The 23,557-nt window shown below is 48.1% G+C and overlaps 1 protein-coding gene across 1 annotated transcript; it reads left to right on the forward strand.

Moving 5' to 3' along the window:
• Positions 1–7,866: 7,866 nt before the first annotated feature.
• On the forward strand, positions 7,867–16,195 carry TRIM45 (tripartite motif containing 45; the record flags this gene model as incomplete). Its single annotated transcript, XM_080362463.1, has 6 exons — positions 7,867–8,201; positions 11,004–11,737; positions 12,750–12,879; positions 14,780–14,894; positions 15,113–15,239; positions 16,044–16,195. 6 exons carry the CDS (start codon positions 7,867–7,869, stop codon positions 16,193–16,195), a joined length of 1,593 nt encoding a protein of 530 aa, XP_080218589.1.
• Between the last annotated feature and the right edge of the window lie 7,362 nt (positions 16,196–23,557).

Here is a 23,557-nt window from a genome sequence, read left to right on the forward strand (position 1 = left end):
CTTTTTTCAGTACTTTTTCTAAGGCTGAAATTTTTGTATAGTGCAATCAAGTTAAATGCCTGAGGCTAATTAAACCACGTGGTATCCAAGTGCCTTGCTTTTACCAAAGTTTGGGTTGCTTTTATGTGGGACTTACTCCTCTAAGAGCACAAGACATATGGAGCTTTATGTAATAAGGGAAACTTCAGGCATACAGTTTAAGAGGTGCTCCTCCTGAGAGCTGAAATACAGTCTCTGGATATTCAGCTCAGCTGTGACATACATAAGTTGCTTTGCAGTGTCTATACTATAAGATACAACCATTCCATTGTAATACCTACGTGTGATCATACTGAGGACTAACAAGCTGCTTTTTCATGAATGTGGGGTTCCTAGTGTCTGGAGGGACATAAGATTATTCTGTCTTATTAAAACAGTCATTTTAGTAAGCTATTTTTTTGTCAGGCCTTTCTTGCTGGGGGTGGTCTTTGTATAAAGCAGATGAACCCAGAAGTCTCTGGAGATAATCTCTTTACTATGCTAATAATGGACAGATAGAATTATGGAAATATGTCTTCCTTGTATTTCAGTTCTTAGACATCTAAGTAAGTGCATTGCCTCAGGAGTGTTTCTTCTGAGCACAGAAAACACAAGTGCTTCTCACCTTTCACTTCTAACCCACCAGTTTTCCAGGTGAGGAGTAACAAGGCATGAGGCAGGCAGGAAAAGGCAGCACACAGAACAAGGTGCTTGGCTCCCGATGACAGCCAAAGCACTTGTAACTCTCCATAACCTCCCTTTGCTACAGAGAAGGGGACCTCTAGCTCTGGGTGGGGTGGAGCTGAACCAAAGAGCTGCCAGGGCTTGTGCCGCTCCCTCCAGTCTGCGGAGTACGGTTACTTCATCATTAATAACAATTAGTTATAATCTAGTCTAGCCCTATCTTCTTGAAAACTGCTGCATGCAACTGAGGTAGCACTAAAGAAGAAAAGGGTGAATGCCTCTTTTCAGCCCATCAAACTTGCTAGGTATAGTTTCAGCAGAAGCTTAAAAAATAGTAGAAAGCTTTGTCTCTGCAGGCACTCATCTGTGCGTCCTCTGTAATCCCCTGCACAGCATCTGGGTGAGTTTCTGAGGTAGGAATAGAGAGTGAGGTGCTTAGGAAGAGCCATCTTGGAGTAGAGGGGTGATCCAAGTAAGCCTAAGTTTTTGCTGGAACACCTGAGTGTCCTTAATACTTGTCTTCGTTACCTTTTTTGTTTTGTTTTCAGCAGAAGGTCTGAATAGCAAGGGTGAGGACAACAGAATTTGGGTTGTCCCTGCCCTGTGCAGTTCTGCTTTCTGGCTAACAAATTAAGCAGGAGCGGGTGCAATACCTCAGGCACAGGCAAAGAAGTGGGTGCATGAAGTAAGAGGAGCCTGGGGCAAGTCAAGCAAATAAGGAAGCAGGAGATCTGTGCTGAATGCAGCTGCATGCTTGCCAGCTCAGGCTTTTCTGCCTGGGAACAAATGAGATAAGCAGGCTGGCCTGTACCTGTCTGAAAGAAAATGCTTGATCCTCATTAGATTGACAGCTGCTCCTGCAGGGAGGTAGTACTCCTGCAAACCTGTTGCAGTTTCCTTCAGACAAGTCAGATTTCATATTTATATATGTATATATATCTACACACACAGATATATATCTGTATGCATAAAAATACTGCTTTGTGAGGTATCATACTGACCACAAACCTCATCTAAGTGAGCTCCCTGTTCCCTCTGACCCACAGCAAAGCCAAGTTTTGTTTCTAGTGCTGTAGGAAAAGTCCTGTTCTGACACCCTTCCCTCTGTGCACATGTGGGGGCTTTGCTCAGCCTGTGGGGTTATGGAGCAGGGGGCTGGCTGCAGGTGTGGATGCTGTACTGGTGCTGGGATGCTGTCTCAAAGTGACCCCACCAGAAGGCACATTCTGATATTATGTGCTTGCCACACAGCCATATCTGCTGCAGGATCTGTTCTCCCCACACACGTCTCAATCGTACGATCTGTAGCTGCCCTGCAAGCAGTAGAACTAATTCAGCCTGTTTTTCTCTGGAGTGCTGCCTTCTTTTTTCAGTTGTCCCCCTGCCACCACCATAACAGCTGCATCCCCGCATAATATCCTACTTGGAACATATTCCTGTCTTTCATCATCCTTGCAGTGAAGGGAAAGAAGAATGCCTCTGTTGTCTTCTCAGTGTGAGCATTAAATATCTTATTTAGCAATCTTCTTTTGCCTGCAGAAACTTACAGTCTTTAGATCACTTCTCCTGTCTCAAATATGACTGAAGGGGACATAAAAAGGTTACTGGCCTGACAGATCACATAAAACTTGCTTCCTTAAAAAACCTGGCTTGAAAAAAAATCCATTTTAATCTTCTCTTCAAAAAATGCAGGCAGGACTTAGGAGAGATTAAAAAGAATATATATAGCAGGCATAAAGCTGAAAGTGGCAGCAGGTGGCTGGAAAGCTGCAGGGAGGAGGGAAAAGCAGGAATGCCTGGTCAGAAGCCATAGCAAGGGCAAGTCTGCACAAAGCCAGCATTGCTGGGTGGTTTAGTTGCAGCTGCTTTTGTCTTCACAGAGCTGCTGTCAACTGAGAGGGATATTGCCTTACCACCTTGAACTCTGTTTTTCCTGTCACAAATCTGGAGGACGAGTGCTGTTTCTTTCTGTGTTTCATGTGTTAGCAGATCTTTGTACCCTGTCTGCTTCCATTTTGTGTGTGGTGTTTGTGCCTCTTCCATTATTCAGTGAGCAACATGGGTTTAGTCTGCCAGGTGTGCTGTTTTGCTGCCTTCTTCCTCTGTCTCTCCTATTGGAGTATGAGTTTGATGCTGGACAGCAGCTCATGGAAATGTACTTCAGAGGCTGATATGAAAATGAAGAGACTTGGGCTTATGTTAAATGAGGGCTCTTGAGTTTCAGTTTAGTTTAGTCCCTTAAGCTCAACACCAGCCTGATGAGAGAAAGCTACTAGCAAATTTAAAAGACAGTGTATGAGCATATGCGTGAAGGGAGATGTTTGGTAGCAAAGTTGTTACTCTGAAGAGTGAGTACCTCCAACAATGCCTTGTAGAAAGTCTGAGAGAGATCCCAGAGCAGAAGTCCTCCTTCTCCATCCCAAGCAGTGTCCCCCAGCAGGGGATTGGTGTTGTCCTTCTGTCCAGCTGTCACATTCCTCCATGCCCTCGGCTTGCAGAAATTGTGTCATGTCAGCCTTGTCCCAGGGCAATGTGCTCATGTGCCCTCCAGGCCCAGCACAGGCAAAAGTCAACTTGCTCCTCCTTTTCCCATGGCAGACTTGCTCATTGCATCTTGATTCTGCCATATGGGATAGCGGTCCCACTCCTTCATCTCTGGTGACCTTCACCAACTGATAGAAAAGGAAGAAAATGTGACAGTTATGTGGCCCCACAAGTTATAGGGCACTGTCAAGTAGCTAAAACTGCTGCAGGAGTCAAAGGAGATAGGGACACGTGAACACAACTAAAGGCATTTTCTTTATAATTTGATGCACACAGAAACTGTGTCTGAGACACTACATGTACAAAACCTGGAGCCAGGGAAGGGTCTTGTTCACAGAGAGCATGTTAATGACATCTACATTATGATTTATATCCAACCATGAGCCAGATCTGAACTTTCTTCGTGCCCTGTGCTGAGGGGCAGCCTCGGGTGAACACCAGTGCAAGGAGAGAGGGGCAGCTTCACCCCTAGGCATGGCTGTGTCTGAGCCTGCAACCCTCCTGTCCCATCTGTCCTCACAACTGCACCACACACATAATGAAGGCATCTAGGCTGAGCACGGCATCCTTCTCAGGTGGAGCCTATAGCGTGGGGGGCAGCCGAGGCTCCTGGGAGGTGGGAAATGCCCAAACTCTGGCTGCCATCAAGATGGGTAAGTGTAGGTGCTCATGCTCTGAGAGCCCTGGGGCATCAGGCTGGATGCAGAAAGTGAGAACTGAGGAAGACTCCAGCCTCTGTGTCTCAGTAAACAAGCCAATAATAATAGACTCTTGGGCCAGAAGCTGAAAGAACAGTACGGAAATGCTCCTCCCACCAGTCAAATGCCAGATAGTTTTAAATGCATGTTTAGCTGAATGAGGAAGAGATTCTGCCTGGCTTGGGAGATGGTTGTATTCTCCAAGTGAGGTTGATATAAACGGAAAGAGCTGGGTGGCTGGGGAATAGACAACACAAAACATTTTTGCATGGAAACAAGTAATGATGTGTCAAGTACTCTCAGGGAACCAAGTTGCTCTGCCACATTCAGAGCGGTTTCTGAAACACAGTAGCTCCCAGGGCTGACAAATCCACTGTAAAACTGAGCTTGCTGGTGAACTGGAAAGCAACCAGCTGTCCCACTTTTCTTTTCTTTGTAAACTCCCCAAATAAGCCATTTTCCACCTTCCTCTGGCTGCCATTAACCCAGGCTGTGGCACTTTGACAGCTTCTGTGTTTTCTGTCAAGTTATCTAATATTTTATTTCTGAATAACTTTCAGACCTTCTTTTTTATCATCAGTCATCTTGGACTTTTCTGCAAGTCCCTGCATTGCAGGCCTGCTCCTTGCTGTCCTGTTCACTAATGACTTTGGCATCACTACCTTTTCAGTTCTTTTAGCAGGATATCCAGAAACAAATCCCTAAAATTAACAGAGTAGATGGGGACAGGGAAGCATGAAGTATCCCATTCCAAATGTAATGAGTCATTTATACCCACACTACTCATGATGAGTCTAGGAAGGAAACCATGCTTTAAAAATTTTTTGGTACTTGATATAAAAGGTTTTACCAGTATTTCTTCAGAAAAATATAAGCAAGAAAGCAGCATAAAGCATAGCACAGATTGAGCTAACTAGCAAACACAATAGAAATATTAGTCAGGAGTCCTTGAAGGGATGGGGGAAGGAAACCATCAAATCTTGGCTGTCTCTGTGTGGTGATCCAGTGCTTAATGGTAGGAAACAAGCAGCAGATAGACAGGAAAAAGAGGAAGGAGCTGGCAGGGAAAGTGCAGTAAGGAAAGAACAAGTCACCCAGAGCAAGTGCTCTGAGAGGCTGTGATAGACATCTTTAAGAATAGGAGCAGGAAAACGAGTTTGAAGAGGACTCCATTCCAAGTAAACCTTGGGTCAAATGAGGCTAATTAGCCATTCATCAGTGCTTGTGAAATGCAGCAAAAGGAAAACATTATTGCCTGGTGTAATTTTAATGACACATTTTCATTGTTTTGTTTTTGTAGCTATGCTCCTTTATTGCCTGTCAGTGTTTATAAGTTAACATGGTATTTTTTTCATCCTTATGTTTTGTTCAGTTACAAAGCAAACTCTGAGTGATCCAGGACAGGAGAGGGCCTCCCAGTCCAAGTCTTACGGTGCTTTTTAGCCAGTACGTTTCTTGAAGATACTTCGCAGGGCACCAGCATACATGTCCATTGAGTTGCTTTCCACAGTTTAGGCCTTGGTGGCATAGGGGCTTCCTCCACTGACTGGCAATAGCCAAGAAAGCAATATTATGGCGACAGTAACCAAAACTGAAGCACAAGCTTGTACTAAGGTAGCTCCCAATTGTCATTTTTTTTTTTCCAGAACTTTCACTTCTCTTTTCTGTCTGAGTCTTGTGAAGCTCTCGTGACCATTCTCTCCAGCCCATTTCACTGCAGCTTCCTCTAGTCATATGGAGGTTGCTACTGCTGCATGCTGATGACTCAAGGAGACATTACTCAGCAGTGATCTGTCCTGTCCTGCCTCAGGGCAGATGATCAGATCAGATCAGCTGGGGTTGAACCTCAGATTTCCTCTGCAATTGCCAGCCAAGGCTTATTTCACCATCTTCTGCAGCAACGGAAGATGCTGCTGTTCTCTAGGTAGTTTGCCTTTTCTACGCAAGGATGATGTTATAATTCTTCTCCCAGTTTCTTCCCACAGCCAGGCTTACCATGTCATTTGCTGTTTCTTCCATCAGCATGATTAAAAGAAACGGTCTTTCCTCTCTGATATTATCAAGTCATCTTGTCTCACAATTACTGCAACTTTGATTTTCTCTAACCTCCACAGCAACCACTTCACTTGCTAAGAGTTAATCTGAAGCAGGCTGCTAGGAAATATTTCTTTTTTGATTGGCTTCAAAGTTGTAAACACTCGATTGTGATCTAAAACCTTTATCTTGTATGTAAACATAAAAGACACAGAAATGTTTTAGAGTGTTGCACAAAGCAGGCAATGTCTTTGTCAAGCCATTATGCATCAGAGGGGCATTAACATCCATTAAGTATTTACAGATCAGTAGGTTTAGATAATTTGCACTCAGCAGTCCTAAAAAAACGTAAGTGGAGATCTCCCCTGCTTGTTGATTTTTAATACCACTTAGGAAACTTAAAATCCAGAAGTCTCAAGTGGTGGTTATATCACACTAGCATTCAAAAGGGCAGCAGGATAGGACAGATAAGATAGGCATGGTCCTAGGCAATCTAATGGAGAAGCTGGTACAAAGGTCAGTCATTAAGGGCTGAATGCAGCACACTATGGGAGTATCATTTGTGTTAGTCAACATGGTTTTGTAGGTACAAGCTTTTTTTAAAAAAAAAAAATTGATGACCTTAGAAATCAGTTTGACAAAAGCAATCTTGCAGATACCATCCAAGTCCAAGAAGCTTCATGTAGGATTTGACATTCTGATTTCAAAGCCTGCCTTCTACAATATTCATAATTCCCAGGCAAAGTGAATCAGTACAATCAGTCAATCTCCACGGGCAGTCACAGTGAAGCCTGGCTGTGTTGCCAGGCTGTGTTCCTATTCCAGTTTTGCTGTTATTGCTTCTCAGCTGTTCAGCAAGCTCATTGGTCATCAGAAGGAAAAACTATGAATGCCTGAAGGCATCCAGTGCACCAGCAAACGGTCTGCAAAAAAATGCAGGCTCCATCAGGTGGATAACCTCAGTGTTTTGAGAGGGAAGAACTGGAAAAACAAAACCTACCCAGGGTGGGTGGAGGAAGGGGGTGGTTTCCCAGATGACTGGCTCAGGAAAGACAGGAGCTGTCAGAGGTGGCAAGCAGCGGGAGAGGCTCTTCAGTGCCTCACCAAGGAGGATGTGGACAAAGGATATAAAGCTACTGGAGAGCAGGCAGAGGAGGGCCACGAAGCTGGTGAAGGGTTTGGAGAGGAAGCCATATGAGGAGCAGCTAAAGTCACTGAGTTTGTTCAGCCTGGAGGAGACTGAGGGGAGACCTCATCAAGATCTACAGTTTCCTCACAAGGAGAGGAGAAGGGGCAGGCGCTGATCTCTTCTCTTCAGTGACCAGTGACAGAACCCGAGGCAATGGCAGAAGATGTGCCAGGGGAGGTTTAGGTTGGACATCAGGAAAAGGTTCTTCCTCCAGAGAGTGGTGGAGCACTGGAACAGGCTCCCCAGGGAGGTGTCACGGCCCCAAGCCTGACAGTGTTCAAGAAGAGACTGGACAAAGCCCTCAGACACATGATGTGAACTGTGGGGTTGTCCTGGGCAGGGACAGGAGTTGGACTCAATGATCCTTGTGGGTCTCTTCCAACTCCGGACACTCCATGGTTCCATGACAGCGGGCTGTGGAGACCCCTCTGCCTGGCCCGTCCCTCTGGAGGAGAGCCGGAGGAGCTGCCAGCGGGTGCCCCGGCCGCACCGGCACACCCGTCGCCCCTCACACCGCAGCCCCGGCACCTCTCAGCGGGCCCGGCGCCGGTTGGGGTACGACAGCCCCCCAGCCGCCGTCTCCCCTAGCAACGGGGCAGCCCGCGCCCAACGGCCGGGGGCGGCGCGGGGGGCGGTGCGCGGCGCCATGCTCGGCGGAGCGTCCCTGCCCGGCGGGGCCGCGGCGGCGGGGCTGCCGGCATGGCGTCCGGGCCGCGCTGCCCGGTGTGCGCCGAGCCCTGCGTGTCGCCGCGGCTGCTGCCCTGCCTGCACTCGCTGTGCGCGCCCTGCCTGCGGCGGCTCGGGCCGCTGGGGGAGCCGGGCCCGGCCGCCGCCCGCAGCGTCCTCTGCCCGGTGTGCGACGCTGAGGTGGCGCTGCCGCCCGGCGGCGTCGGTCAGCTCACCCCCGACTACCTGGCGCTGGGCCGCGGCGGGGCGGCGGCGGCGGCGTGCGACCTCTGCGTCGACGGGGCGGCCGTGAGGCGGTGCCTGACGTGCGGGGCCGACCTCTGCCTCTTCTGCTGCCAGGCGCACAGGTGAGGTGAGATGAGGTGAGGTGAGGGGGTGGCGGCGAGGCCCGGCCCGCACGGGGCCACCTGGCCACGGGGTGTGCGGGGCGGCCTTCCTTCCCCTCTCGGGCTGCTGGAGGGCAGCGTGTGGCTGGGTGCAGCAGGCAGAGCTAGCCTGAGGGGTAAACCTGCATCCTCCAGTTCAGTCCTTAGCGGTTTCTCCCCACTAGCGTCTGCAGACTTGCACCTGATTCAGTTGATAGCAGAGCAGAACAAGGCCCAAGGAAAACCATTTTGAAATTATTTCCTGGTGTCTAGGCAAGATTTCTAAGGATCTGAGTGCTACTGTTGTGCTCCTTCGAATAAGTGAGAGAGGTCTTAGGTTGAAGTCAGGAAAGTGTGAATCTGAAAGCTGTTATGCAAATAATACTAGAAGGCTTTGAAAATGTGCTATGTACTCAGCTGGCGTCCAGCAAAGCTGCTAGTAGGAGGCTGGGCAGCCCTGTTCAGGCAAAGCCTTTAAGTCAAAACTCAGGCTGCCCTTTGCCTGTGGTGGTAGCTGCTTGCGGTTTGCATTTCGGTTTAGCATCACTGGGTGAGGAAACTGGCAGCACTCCAACAGGCACAGATGCTGGATGGAGAGCCTCATGTGCTGTGCTGTCCCACTTTGGAGGAGGCACATCTCCTAAGGAAAATGGGGAAGTTAAACTGCTGGTCTGCCTCTCTTCACCTCCAGAAATGTTTACTTTGTGTATGTGCAAAGGCACCCTTAGGTGAAGTGAAAGGAGATTAGTGGGAGTCCTGACACTAGCCTGCCTACTGTGGTTGCTGCCTCCTGATGATCGACCTGTATGTGTGCCTGTTTACAGTTGTGTCCCGTGTGTACATTTTCAGCATTTCTGTGAGGCTGGGAGCCTACAGCAGTAACACTATTGCTTCGCAGTGTGCCTGGTGTTGCAGCATTTAGTTCTGTTGGAATACAGAAAACCTGAAGAAGTGACAGCAGAAGAGAGCTGTGTACCTCAGAGAGGGTCATGCCAGTAAGGCAGGAAGAAGAGGTGCCTGGAACAGAGGTAGGAGCTGAAGAGGAGGTGGCTGCAGTAGCCTGTGAGCAGGGCAAAGGACAGGCAGCACTAGGGAAGAAAAGTGACGGGAAGTCTGAATGGTCTTCTGAAGCAAGGAGGTGACAGGCAAGGTCAGACAAATGCCCAGGAACACTAGCCAGGGAGGCCTCTTAGACTGGGTTAATCCTTTCATATTTGCTGTTCCTTTCCACTTGATTAGCAAATTCTTTCCCCAGAAAGAACTGAGGCATATTCCTTGCTTCCCTGCCCCCCTGCAGATACTGGTGCCTTTGGTAAAATGGCTTAGACTCTTAGTTACCTTTCCACTCCAGGCTCTAATATTCAGCATACCATTCTGATTAGCTAATGCCTCATAACTCATGCAAGCTGCTGGAGAGTGATAAACCGAGACCTTGAATAGCAGTCTGCTGCACTGACAGAAATAACTGCAGAAGATATGAAGCAGTAGCAAATATGTCCCCATGACCCGCTTCCCGCATTTTTTACTGATATCATTTTTTCACCCCTCTAGCATCTGCAGACTTGCACCTGATTCAGTTGATAGCAGAGCAGAACAAGACCCAGTGAAAACCATTTTGAAATTATTTCCTGGTGTGTAGGCAAGATTTCCAAGGATCTGAGTGCCACTGTTGTGCTCCTTCGAATAAGTGAGAGAGGTCTTAGGTTGAAGTCAGGAAAGTGTGAATCTGAAAGCCGTTATGCAAATAATGCTAGAAGGCTTTGAAAATGTGCTGGACCCAAGGGAGATAAGTGGGAAATTAAAGGAGTAGTATAAGGGCCATGTCCTACCCTGTGGTGAGGTTGCTTTGTGTTGCCAGAGCAACTCTATAAAGCTTGGTCCTTAGAGTGTATCTTTGCTTATGACTTGGAGCTCCCATCACAAGTGCCAGAAGTCATTAGTGCAGGGTACAATGGAGGAGAGAGGCTTTTACATCCTGCTCAATAACTAGTTCCCAGTGTTCAAAACTGCATAAAATTGAAATATTCTTGTGCTGCCCTGTGACATGGTGGGTGTCTGGCTCATAACAGGTCCTTTGTGTCCCATCTTCGGTCTTCTCTGAGCAGGACCAAGCTGGCAGCCAGAGGAGATGGAGTTCGACTTTTGAAATATTTAATGTTTAATGACAGGCTGTCTTCTGGCAGTGGCCTGAACTAGATTTTCCCCAAGTGGATATTAGAGCTCATTTAACCTCAACGAACTTAAAGCTGGTGAAAATCAGTGAGTTGATGGCTGAGGAGCCTGGCATCTCCCATTCCTCTCCAGAAATGACTGTCAGTGAGCGATTCTGTTTGGAGATACCTCCTGCCAGCTCTCACTTTGCAGGGCTCTTTGCCCTCCTGCTGCCTCTGTCATAGTGGGTTCTGGGGGTAATTGCAAATATCCCGCTTCTGTCAGGCTCCATGAATGAGCTGCTGGCAGTAGCAGCCTGCCAGCCTGTTCCCCAGTCTGTGTGTGGCCATGGTGGGGCACACGATTCTTGTGTCTGAAAATAGTGCTGACTGCGTGCAGGGAGCCTGAGAGCAGCCTCTAATGAGCTGCTTGCGGATGCTGTCCTCTTTTGTGTGGAGGCTTGTCCTCAGGAGACCACGAGTCACTTCATGCAGAGTGGATTTCAGTAGAGGCTAGAGAGAGCAGCATACACTGTGACTTGCAGTCTGTACAGACTGGCGTTCACAAGGGGTCTCAGCTGTTTGCATTTCATATCCAACAGGCACAAAGTGATCTGTGGTTGCTCCCTTCTAGGAGACAGAAGAAGACAGCCTCTCATGCTGTGACAGAGCTGGAGAACACCAAGGACTGCAGCCAGGCTGGGAAGCCTCTCTTCTGCCCTTCTCATCCCACAGAGGAGTTAAGGCTATTCTGTGAGCAGTGTGACCAGCCTGTGTGCCGGGATTGCGTTGTAGACAGACACCGGCAGCACCCCTATGACTTCACTGGCAATGCCATTCACAGGCATGGGGATGCCCTGCGGGAGCTGCTGAAAAGCACCCAGCAGCACATGGTCACCCTAGAGGGTGTGCTCAGCCAAATTGATGACATGGGCAGTGCCATCCGCAGTCGCACAGACGCTGTGGCCGCAGAAATCTGTCTGTTTGCCACTGGCTATGTGAAAGCAATTGAAGAGCACCGGGACCAGTTGCTGAAGCAGCTGGAGGACTTGAAGGTGCAGAAGGAAAACATGCTGCTCTTGCGGAAGGCCCAGCTGCAGCAGCTGCTGCTGGACATGAGGACCGGCGTGGAGTTCACGGAGCGCTTGCTGATGAGCGGCTCAGACCTGGAGATCCTCATCACCAAAGGGGTGGTGAGGAGCCGGCTGGCAAAGCTGAACAGCGTTGCTTACAACACCCAGCCCAGCGTGGATGATGGGATCCAGTTCTCTCCCCGGGAGAGAGCAGGGCAGTGTTGCGGCTATGAAGTTTTTGGGGTCATTCTCAATAAAGTGGTTGATCCAGCCAGATGTACCCTGCATGGGGAAGGTAATGGACTGCTGTGCAACAGCTGATTGGGCTCCCTGAAGTCACCTCTCTGTTCTCTGTACCCATGTGCTGTGTTGCTTAAGGCACTGCTGGCTCCGTGCTGTCCAGGCACTGACTAGGGGCAGAGCTAGAACCCTGCCAGAGGCTGCATTGCTTGCTGAGGGCCTATGGGAGCCATACTGGGCAGGGAGCCACAGAGCTGTCCCCAGCCAGATGTACAGAGTGTACTGGCGCTGCCTTCTGCAACATCACTGACCTCCGCCTGGGGTGAGGTGTGAGAAGCTCAACCCATAGGCCAAAGATCACAGCTTACTCAGGGGACGGGAATGGCACCTGCAGTGCCAGCATATGATGCTCTCCTGGCATCCCCAGCTGTTCCACAGCATGGGTTCAGGCAGATCCCCTCTGTGGCTGAGTTGTTTCATTCCCCTTACAGCTTCTCCTGAATTTGCCGTGGGAATAACTGGCATCAATGGTTTCATGGGTATTTGCTTACTAAGGACTTGGAGTAGGGCCAGAAAACAGATAACATTCAGGCTAGCCCACAGAGCACAGCCAGCTCTGGTCAGTAATGGCCTGCACAGGGCAGATGAGACAGACCCAGGGCTCGTTCAATCCCTTCTATGCCAAACTGTAAGTGCCAAGGTCTCTGAGGCTCCACAATGCTGTTTCCCACACAGTGAGGCTGTTCCTCCTCCCTCCTGGTTGCATGGTGCACCTTGAGCCTTCTGTGTAGATACCACCTGGGCTCAAAGGGGCAGGCAGGAAGACCACCCTGGTCCATATGGACCTCTGGGCTAAGCCTGCTCAACATCTCTCAGTGCCTAAGGCTGTTTGCTTTCTCCTGATCCCCAGTTATGTATGTACTTTACCCTGTGAATGAAAGGAGCTGTACACCCCAGTAGCAGAGTCCTGGCTCTGCTGTGATGGGGATGCAATGCTTCAAAATAGGTGGGAGATGGCAGTCACAGCTGATGTGAATCGTTTTTGGTACTGTTTGTCTGCCTTGCAGGTCTTCACAGTGCCCGTCAGAACAAGCTGACTGGCTTTACCCTCCTCTGCAATGACACCACGGGGGAGCAGATGGGGCGAGGAGGAGAGGCTGTGAGGGTCACCATCACCCACAAGGACAAGAGGGACTGGTGGGTATTTCTCCTGAGAACTTCCCTGTCACTGGGTTTGCCTTTCTACCTCCCTTACCCTGGCTCCCTCCTTGCTGGGGCAGATGGGAGGACATGCTTCAGCATGTAGGTCAGAATCTGTAGGGGAAAAGGCACTACTATTCTTCCCATCGATACAGCAGTGCTTCCCTGCTGGTTATATTTGGTTGTGTGGAGCTTAACAATATTGGCCCAGACTTATATTGAGTGATTTGGGACTTAACTCTCAGTGAGTGTTAGATATTGTCAGAGGGAGCTGTTACTCCTTTGCACCCCTACCAGCAGACAGCCGTGGCTCCTGTTTTTGTTAACACCTAGTAAGCGTAAAACATTGCAGTCCCAAAATGACCATCCTGAGTCAGACAGTCCACCAAGCCCAGGAGGCCCTGACAGTTGATAGAAATGCCTAGTTTGTGTTTGGGAAAAAGAATCTGTGTCAGGACTTTATTGTGCTTTCTGTTGTAGTTGCAACCATTGAGCACTTTAGTGTGTTTGGAGGTTTTTAGCAGAAGCAGGGAAGACCAAACTTGAGCTCCTAAGTCTTTCCACAGTGGAAATGGCTAATCAGAAAAAAAAAAAAAAAATGTAACTGTTTCCAGGCTGCACTTTTTACTATAAAGCAGCCAGACACAAATGCAGAACTAATTGGGGTCAATGCTTAGGAAAAGCATCTATTTGGTTTTATAGTACGTACAATGTAGCTGGAACAAGATGCTAGCATAACTTGTTCAAGGAACTGTGTTGGTGGGATGACCTGATGGAAAAAGGGACAAGATGCTAAAACTCCTTGCTATGCAGAGATGTTGACAAGGTGTACAGAAGCAGTGCTGGCTGCACAGATGCGTATCAATAGAGCATCATTGTTCCAGTATACTTTCTCTCTTTAGGTACACGTACGACATAGGAAGGTTTGCACATGAGGATTATGTGGATTTTGCTTGGTGGCATAGAGGTCGCTGTGGCCACATTAACTTGATTTCTTGTTCTTGCGTGTATGCAGTTGCTACATTCGCTGCTGAAAGCCGTCTGGCTTTGAGGCACAGCAGCTACAGAAGAGGGTGAAGTGTCACCACAGGATTCACTGCAGGAAATGATGTAGGCAGCTGTATTGATGTGAAATGGTGGGGGGTGGGGTATACAGCCTGTAAATCTGGAAGATTATAAACTGTCATGTTGTGGGCATAAAAGACTAATTAGTGGATATTAGGAAGAAGACCTCCCTCAATGCAAAGCTGCCTGATAACTGCCTGTGGAAAACTTTCCACCTTTCTGTGAAGCAGACAGTCAGTCTCTGAGTAACTAGCTGATGCTTTCTTCCTGGCACTCTGCCCACCAAGTTTCCTTGTGAAACCCAATGAGCTTCACTTTGGAAAGGCAGAGTTCACCAGCAAGGACCTAGAACTCCTCAGAGCATTGAAGAGAAGAGATGGGGTCAACGCTGTTGGGACAGTGGTCGAAGTGATCCAAACATGCCCCATTTATCTCCTGTCTTCTTCAGGGGCTTTTCTGGTGGTAACTGCTCTCTGAAGCTGTGAATTTACCCCAATTCTGAGGGCTCTTATCTGATGGGATAATCTGACCTTCAAGTGTGCTCTCTGTCGTCTGTTCTTTCAGCGCCCAGGGTTGCTACAAATCCTTGCAGTGCAGCTAGCTTTGTGTGACTTCCTTTGTATGATTAGTGCAGCTCCCAGTAGCAAGAGTGTGTGAAAGCTACTCAGTGCTTGAGCATTGCTCGTGCATCCTGTTAAGCTTGCTTGAGACCCACAGCTCCTGAAGAAGGCTGAGGATAAGGAGCCAACTACAAATCTAGGCCAAACAATGGTTCAAATACAGAGCAATTTCCTGCCAGTCACTGACTTCCTGGGCTTCTCTCTGTTCATAGCGCAGTCATGCCAACAGTGTGTGATAATGGTGATGGGACCTACCATATTTCCTACAGCCCTGAGGAGCCAGGCTTGTATGCTGTCTGCGTCTACGTGAAAGGGCAACATGTACAGGTAGCATTTCTTGTTTCTCTTGCACTGCTTTTTCTTTATTTACTGTTATTTTCCAAGTATTTGCTTTAAATCTTTCTAAGGATTATCTCTACCACTTAGCAGTTTAAGATTGGCCTGAGTGATCTCTGACTAGCAGGATCACACAGTTCATTTTTGAAAACACAGAACATCTGATAGCATCCACTGCAGCAGCCTCTCTGCTTGTTTGTCCTCTGCAGGGCTCTCCGTTCACTCTGATGGTGAAAAACAAGTTCCGTGAGCACCAGGGTGTGTTTCACTGCTGCACATTCTGCTCAAGTGGAGGGCAGAAAGCTGCTCGCTGTGCCTGTGGTGGGACAATGCCAGGTGGGTTCTCAGCTTTCCCCACACTGCTGGCATGATGAAGTTTGTTGCCTTTGGTCCTATCTGGCGTAGGTAGCTCTGAGTAGATACTCTAGCCCAGCTCTTGCCTTGCACATGCATCAGAACTGTGATAACTTGTATGTACATACATTCTGGTAGGATGCGACTGCAGCAGGACATGCTAAGGGGCTTTGTAGCACACCCCATAGACAGAGACCTGAGCCAACTGTGCAGGAGATGGGTCAGGGCACCTCTGTCTTTCAGCCCTCCTCAGTCAGGCTAAGCCTCACTGCATCTATAGTGTTCCTGCTCCAGAGCTGTCATGCCCAATTCTGTACTCTGGAGAAACTGCAGTCCTCCTTCAGGATGCAAGTTCAACTCCCTTATTAATTCCAACCAGCTTCCCCGTCTTTAACCTGCATGTGTCATTGTGTATTTTACATGTTTTTAGTATAGAACAGACCTCTTACTTTTCCCTTGCTTCATCTGTATCTAGCTCTGGCCATCACCACTAGCAGCTGGCATGGAGTTCTGCAGACCTGTGTCTTGCATTACTCAGCAGGCAACGGGACAGAAATACTCATCTGGGGAAACGGGTATTGGAATGGGAGGTCCCTCTTGTTTGTTCTTTATGGAGTCCTTTATGGAGTCCTGGCAATTTTGCCCTTGAATATACTGTGCTCTCAACAGCATGTGCCCTCCTGTTTTACAGAAGTCCTGGGATTGAAACACTCTCTGAAAGCCTCTGACACACTGGGATATTCTGGCCCATTTTGGGTTGAGCTGATATTTCTGCTTCTCTTGCAGGTGGCTACCAAGGCTGTGGGCATGGACACAAAGGTCACCCTGGCTGCCACCACTGGTCATGCTGTGGACAAGTGAAGGAGAGCTCAGAGTGTCTGGGTGGGCCAGCCAGCAACAACTTGCAGAGGAGTTTTCTCAGGACAGTGGCTCTCTGAGCAGCCAGATGAGCTTCTGCAAGCTCAGAGCACTGCTGCTCACTGCTGTGTGAGCACAAACCGCAAGGATCCCTGCGATCACTGCATAGCCTCGCTGCCAGAATCCAGCATCGTGGTGGGTATGAGCTGAGAAAGGGGGTTGAGGGAAAATAAAATTGTGCCTTATATTTCACCCAGGGGTGTGTATGCAAAGTTGTTTCATGCCTGAACAGGAGCAAGCTCTGGGAATTGTACTGCTGCCCCCACTTTTGAGGACTTGAGGCCCATGCGGTCAGGCTCTAAGGGGAAACTCAGTCTGGGCAGTTACCTCACAGGAGAGCCAAGCTGCGTCTCATTCTGCAGGATCAACAGGTTCTGCTGTCCTTCTTGAAGAGACCAAAGCTGCTTGTTGGGGCACATTCCAAAGGGTTCATGTTCATACCTTGGAAAGGCTTGTCAGCCTGAATATGGCTTCTGCCTCACTCTTACCTGTGCTACTGGATTCCATCCTTGGATGTGCGCATGTAGCACAGTCACACTCCTGGGAGCTGCTGTTGTGTTTGCAACTCTTGTATTTTCTCCAAGTAAGCTGTAGTTGCATTATGCCCTCCCTGCAAAGTAGGAGTAAGTCAGGTTGGTAATATATCCAAAGGAAATCCAAGGAAAACCCATGGCACTGATGGGAACAGGAATTAGAATGTCATTCACCTAGACTGTATGTTATTGTATGTTCTCTACAGAGATGGTGTGGGACATAGCACTGCAGGGGTGGTGCTGGAGACAGAATCATAAATCATAGAATGTCCAGAGTTGGAAGGGACCCACAAGGATCATGGAGTCCAACTCCTGTCCCTGCACAGGACAACCCCACAGTTCACACCATGTGTCTGAGGGCCTTGTCCAGTCTCTTCTTGAACACTGTCAGGCTTGGGGCCGTGACACCTCCCTGGGGAGCCTGTTCCAGTGCTCCGCCACCTTCTGCAGGAAGAAGCTTTTCCTGATGTCCAACCTAAACCTCCCCTGGCACATCTTCCTGTCATTCCCTCGGGTTCTGTCATTGGTCACCAAAGAGAAGAGATCAGTGCCTGTCCCTTCTCCTCCCCTTGTGACGAAGCTGTAGACCATGATGAGATCTCCTAGTCTTCTCTTCTCCAGGCTGAACAAACTCAGTGACTTTAGCTGCTCCTCATACGGCTTCCTCTCCAAACCCTTCACCGACTTCACAGCCCTCTTCTGGACACTCTCCAGTAGTTTAATATCTTTTTTATGATGTGGCACCCAGAACTGCACACAACGCTCCAGGTGAGGCTGCACCAGTGCAGAGCAGAACGGGACAATCACCTCCCTGCCTGGCTGGCCATGCTGTGCTTGATGCACCCCAGGACACGGTTGGGTTTCTTGGCTGCCAGGGCACACTGTTGACTCATGTCCAACTTGCTGTCAACCAGAACCCCCAGATCCTCCTCCGTGGAGCTGCTTTCCAGCATCTCATCCCCCAGTCTGTATGTACAGTCAGGGTTGCTGCATCCCAGGTGCAAAATCCAGCACTTGCTCTTGTAAGAGTAGAGCACCCAGCAACCAGCTCACCATGGGAAGATCTGGGGACAATTTGAGCATTAGCAGGAATCAGAGGTGAAAGTTTGCAGATATCCGTCCTGAACTGGGGCGCCTAGGCAAGAGCAACAGAAGGAGATGGAATACACTAAACCTCCTGGATTTGACTTGTGCAGTCTTGGCAAGGCTCTGTTTTTAGGAGAGCTTGCCCCATTTTCCTTGGGGGAGGAGGGGATGTATCTCCTGGGCTTGTATGCATGCTGCCAACCCATAGTTGGGGAAATGGCATTTGTGATGAGGAGGAAGAGGCACTTCCCTGGAAGGGCAACTGCTAACCTGACAATTGCTGCCTGTTGCTTGCCTGCATGAAGCAGACACCCTGAGTACCTTCCTTTACAAAACACATTTGTTCAGTTGAGACTGGGAATGCTACTGCCCTGGAGGTAACATTGCTGGTAGGTGTGTATTGCTAGGGGCTCCAAATACTGCCTGGGGACCTGGGGACAAAGACCTGACTGTTGGTCACTTGGGAGAGGAATGCTGCTCCAGTGTCAACACTAAGGACTGGTTCTTGCTTTCTGGCTTGTAAATAGTAGAAACAGTAGAAACCTGCGCTACCTGTTTGCTTGTTCAGACCTAGAAGACACTCATTTTTTCTTCTTACAAAGCCAGTTTTGAAGCCTCTTCTTCCCAGCAAAGGAGACAGATATCCTGATGCAAATGCTGTTTATAGCTCTCCATTAATCATCCAGAAAGGGCTGTCAAACAAGGGAAGGTTAGGCAGTTTAAATCTCCAAGTTAGGCAGTTCGAGTCTCCAAGTTGCTGACTCTGAAATTTCAAAGTGAAAGTTTAATGTTAGTTAACCTTTAATGGAACAAACAGTAACTCATTCTTGTCCCTGCTATGTGCAGAGTCAGTGCTAAGTACAGAATGTGATGTAAAATGAAATGCCTTATTTTCTGCGTCTTTTTATTTTTTGCTACTCCCCCCAGGAACATGTGCATTGTTTTTTTTTGCAGAGATTCCGTGCTGTGTTGCAGAGGGAACACATAAGGACAACACTACCTTCTAGGCACATAATTTCAGTCTAAAAACATCTTAGTCCTCTCAGACAGAGGAATGTATTTTCTCTTTGCGTTAAATGTCACTTACACACCCTGTCGCTGACATTTCCCAAGAAGCTGTTAGTGAGAATTACACCAGAAAACATATAAACCCTACAGGGAACTGCAGTCAGCTTGGGGCGAGCACTTTTCATACATCATGGGGTGTTGATACTGCCAGGCTCAGGCCCTCATATTGATTTTTTTTGTTTTTGTTAGACTTGAAGGCTCAGTCAGTCCCATGGATTATTAGGTATTGACTGGCTACCACTCTGTGTTCAGGCAAAGAGGACTGTGCGTGAGGATGGCTTGAAGAATCATGTACATAAAATACATTTAATGACCTTAGTCACTTTGTGAGGTTTAGCTGTGAGTGTCCTCCCATTATTTGCAAGCAGACTTTGCCCTCAGTGTTGATTACTCAGAACACTTTGCCAAATCAACGTACCCTGCTAATCTGCTGGATTCTCACATTGGACCTCAACAGCCATTCCCAGGAATGGCTTCCAGTGCTCGGTTGGTAAACAGCCTTGTGCATGCAAGTGGTGGACTAGGAGGTGTAGTTAGTCTATTGGGCTATGTGATGTTATTTCTTACCAGCCGGTCCTTGAGACAGCAAAAGTATTTTCAAGACAGACTGACAGAACAGTAGATATTGGTATTTTTCCCAGGACAAAAGCTCTTGCTGTTAAAATTGCCTGTCTCCAAAGTTTGAAAAAAGAAAAAAATGGGAATGAACATGAGGAGTGGCTTTGGGAAGCAAGAGGAGGACTTATTTCCTAGGTTGGGAAAAGATGGTGTAGATGGAAGGAAAGACACAGCAAGAACAAGACATTGAGGAACACCTGGCAGGGGCCCTGCAGCCTGGAAGATTCCACATAGTTGCCTCTAGAGTCAGGTATCACACTAGGGTACCTCTCCCCTCTCAGAAGAGGGAAACCACACTGGTGACATGGCTGCACTTGAAGCTCTGTGCATGTCTTGTTTTTCCCCAGGAGATAGCAGGAGCAGTGTGGAAGCTGGCTCAGCAGGGCTTCTTGGCCTTCCCAGGGCAAGAGGTGGTTCACAAGGGTGCACTGACCATCTGAAGTGCCATGTCAACACAGATCCTGACAGTGGTTCACAGGCAGTGTAGAGGACTTTGTCTATTTCCAGTAAAGGGTGACTCACCACCTCCCTGTTTTGAGAGAGGAGGGCTTGTTCTGAGTCCTGCAGCTTCCGGCTTCTCCTCAAGGGCAGGCAGGGCTGAGGACAGGTAGACCTGATAAGATGGGCCAAGCTCTTCTTCCAGATCACTAGTGTTCCCATTTCTGATGCTCCTCAAGTACCTCTTGACATTATTGGTACAGGTGTTGGATCACAAGGCTGGAAATATACAGAACATTTTTGGCCCAATCTGAATGATAGCTTTCATCTTTTTCAGCCTGCTGGTTACCTTCACCTCTCTTGAGTGCCCTGTCAAACTTGGCTGCTTGTCAGCTTGCCACAACTCCATCTTCTGTTCCTCCTCCTTCACTGACAGCTCCTCTGGTGTTCCAGTAACACTGAAATAAGGCATGAACTTCCTCCAAGTAAAAGAACTCTTCTGGCAGAATTATTATTTGGGAAGAAACAAGTTGTATCAGGAAGGGCAAAGCGAATGCAGTCTGGTTCTGGTACCCATGCCTCCCCCAGACCACTGAACATCTTCTCGGACACTGACTCACCTTCAGTCCTTCCTGCCTCCACTGTTTTCTCATGCAGGCAAGAGGCAGCATGTGCTGTGACCAGCTGTAGGGCACTGACTGGTGGGCCCAGCAAAACTGGTAATGCTTTGTGCCTGCTCTCGCCTTCCTCTCAGCAAAGACAGTTGCTCTGTCTCTTCCCCAGGTGCTCACCAGCTTTCACAGACCATGTGAGACCAGATCCTGCTGTCACATTTGTTTGGAATTTGCTAACAGATTCAAAAGTGGTAAGAGCTGAGCAGACCGTGTAGTCACAGACCCTTCATTTCTTGGGGAAATATCCTGAATACCTCTGTTGGTTTTTTGCAGTATAAACATACAGAGAGGAGTAGGCTCCAGCATGAGAGTTGCTCAGAGATTAATGTGGTGTTACCCTGGTGAATGGGACTTGCCCTGGTCCTACCAGGGCTGCCTGTTCCTGAGAAACAGACATGCTTTTCCAACATGGAATGATCATTGACTGTGCAGTGAGGTGTGCTGCAGATACAACCTGGAGTGAACTGTTTCTGAAAGATGACACCTCATTTGCACACTGCACCAAACACAGCCATAAATCAGGTGTCACTGAGAGCAACAGGATATTTCATAATGTACATTTCCCACCAGGCCACTATGGCCTAGAGCTATTCTTAGCTCCTAGTAGTGCTAAATTACAAGAGGTTTAGTGATCAGTAGAATACTACATAATAAATCCATTTTTTTTTTTTAAGACTAAAAAGGGCTATTCCATGCTATAGCAGAGGAGAAGTGAAAACCATACCAAGTCTGCTTTTGAAGTTTAAACCATTGCAACAACCAAAGAGCTTCAGTAATTCTCAGAATAAAGATTTCCATCCCTCATTTCATTCAGAGGCCAGAGGATGAAGAATGTGCTTTCAGTAACAGCCAGGATTGAAGCATTCACAGTAGATCCTGTTCACAGTTCTGCCATAGGCCTTTGTGGAGGGTTTTGATTGCGGGGTGACAATAAAACTGTGGTAGATGTATTGTTAACCCCCTTCAGCCCCTCCCTCTCCCCCCTTCCCACTAAGGACAGGCGATCAGGAGGAAAAGAATGACAAAGAGAAGAGAGCTGGAAAAATTAAAAATGTTTTACTAATGCTACTAATAAGAATAGAGAAAATAATACAAAATATACAAAACCAATCTTGAAAGTCTCAGCAACTGCAGAGCCGGCACCCGAAGTCCTGGACTGGACTGTGCAGCCAACCGGAGCTGGATTCAGTCTCTCACTAGGCCTCAGTTCGCAGGGATGACTTGCAAGGTCCTCTCCTAATGTCGGCCATAGGGAAAAAGGGACGAAAAAGTGAAAAAAGGAAAAAAAGGGAAAAAAGGGACGAGATCCTCATGATCTCCCACTTTCATATGAAGTATTCATGTGAATGGAATGTTATACACGGTCAGTTTCTTGGTCACTTGTTTCTTGTTGCCCCTCTCGCAAGATGTTGATCTGTTCCTTATCCATAAGTTTGCATTCCATTGCTATATTTACCAAAACATGTGGCTGGTTCTCCAGGAAAATGCAGCTAATATTAAAGCTTTAGCTGACAGGCAAATTCACTAAAAGAGAAACTTGTTTTTTAACAAAACCAGGATAGCCTTGCACAGGACATTCAGGAGTTCCTTTACCAGGAGGGTGATTAGCTTTGCAGTCAAGCACTCAAATTGAAGTAGCACACGAACAGCTGAGTAAAAGCAATGCCTAGTTACTCTTCCTAAAAGCACAAAGTCCTACCCTTGTTCCTCTGTCCCTGCAGTCCTGCCGCATCAGAAATGTCACTGGATGTGACACTCCTCTGACCACCTGGGGAGCCAGTTCAATCCCTAACTTGGCAGGAAACCATTCACTTTCTAATTTTACTCTGTTTCCTAACAGGTGACTAGGTTTAATAAAGGTTCGGATCTGCGCTCTCACTAGTCAAAGGTGATGGGGTCTGGGAGGAGGTTCAAGACAAGTTGTGACATGTAACTTCAGCCTGGCATGAGGAGGCTGGAAGTGATGAGTTGTGGGTGCTAATGGCCTTGGAATAGAATTTGCTGACTTTGGTGCCTGTGCAAGAGCCACAGCCTCTTCCAGCTCCCTCTCTGCTGTGTAGAAAAGTCTGTTACGTGTTGTACACCACATCTGGCCACGTTCATCCTTTGTGGAGGTGAACAGGCTCTTGTGGAGTTGAACTGTAGTCCATGAGACTAAGTGCACACTTCCGAAATCTCACACATGCCCAGTTAGAAGGCTACTGTACTCCCTCAAGGCATTGTAAGTGCTCCTGAACCCTACTCAGACTTGCAGCCAGTTTGGTTGTCATTGACCAGTATTGATTGGTCTCGATTTTAAACTCTGTTTATTGCAGAAAAAGTAATTTGGTTTTTATTAGGTGTTGGACTGTCCCTAGTCCCTCTAAGCATCCTCAGCTCTGCATGGAAAAGCTGTTCCCTCCCACCAACCATCCAAACTTGCTGGAGATGGCTATGGACTCTCAGTAATTCTCCTTTTCCCATCCTCCCTGGAACACAGTCCATACATAGAGGAGTGGTTACACAGGTTGCCCTTTGGGAAACTGAATATAGTGGTGCAAGCTGCCTTCCTTTTTCTGCTCTTTTGCAATCTCTCTGCCCTTCTCAACCTGTTATGCCCAAGAGCTACTCATCTTGCTGCACTCTGACTGCAGGATTAGCTGGCCACCAAATCATGAGCTATGTTATTTTTTGTTTTGAATCAGACATGCTTCTTTAATGGCTGGTGTAAGAAGTCTGTCCTGTTGTCCCAGTGAGTAACCAGGCCTCCCTGCTTTTGACTACCCTGGTTGGGGGGGCACTGAGATGCTCACTACTTCCTCATTCCTGAGAGTTCACTGCTTGGGCTCACCACTCCTTAGCTGAGTCCAGTTATTTAAGCAGGACAGCCTGGGAGAATATATCATGCGAAGAACAGGGGCTGTGCTGAACAGTGTGGGACCTTTAGGCACCTGATGTTTTGCTCATCTTTGTAGAAGCTGTGAGT

The sequence above is a fragment of the Nesoenas mayeri genome, assembly GCF_963082525.1.
Source record: "Nesoenas mayeri genome assembly, chromosome: 1".
NCBI lineage: Eukaryota > Metazoa > Chordata > Aves > Columbiformes > Columbidae > Nesoenas > Nesoenas mayeri.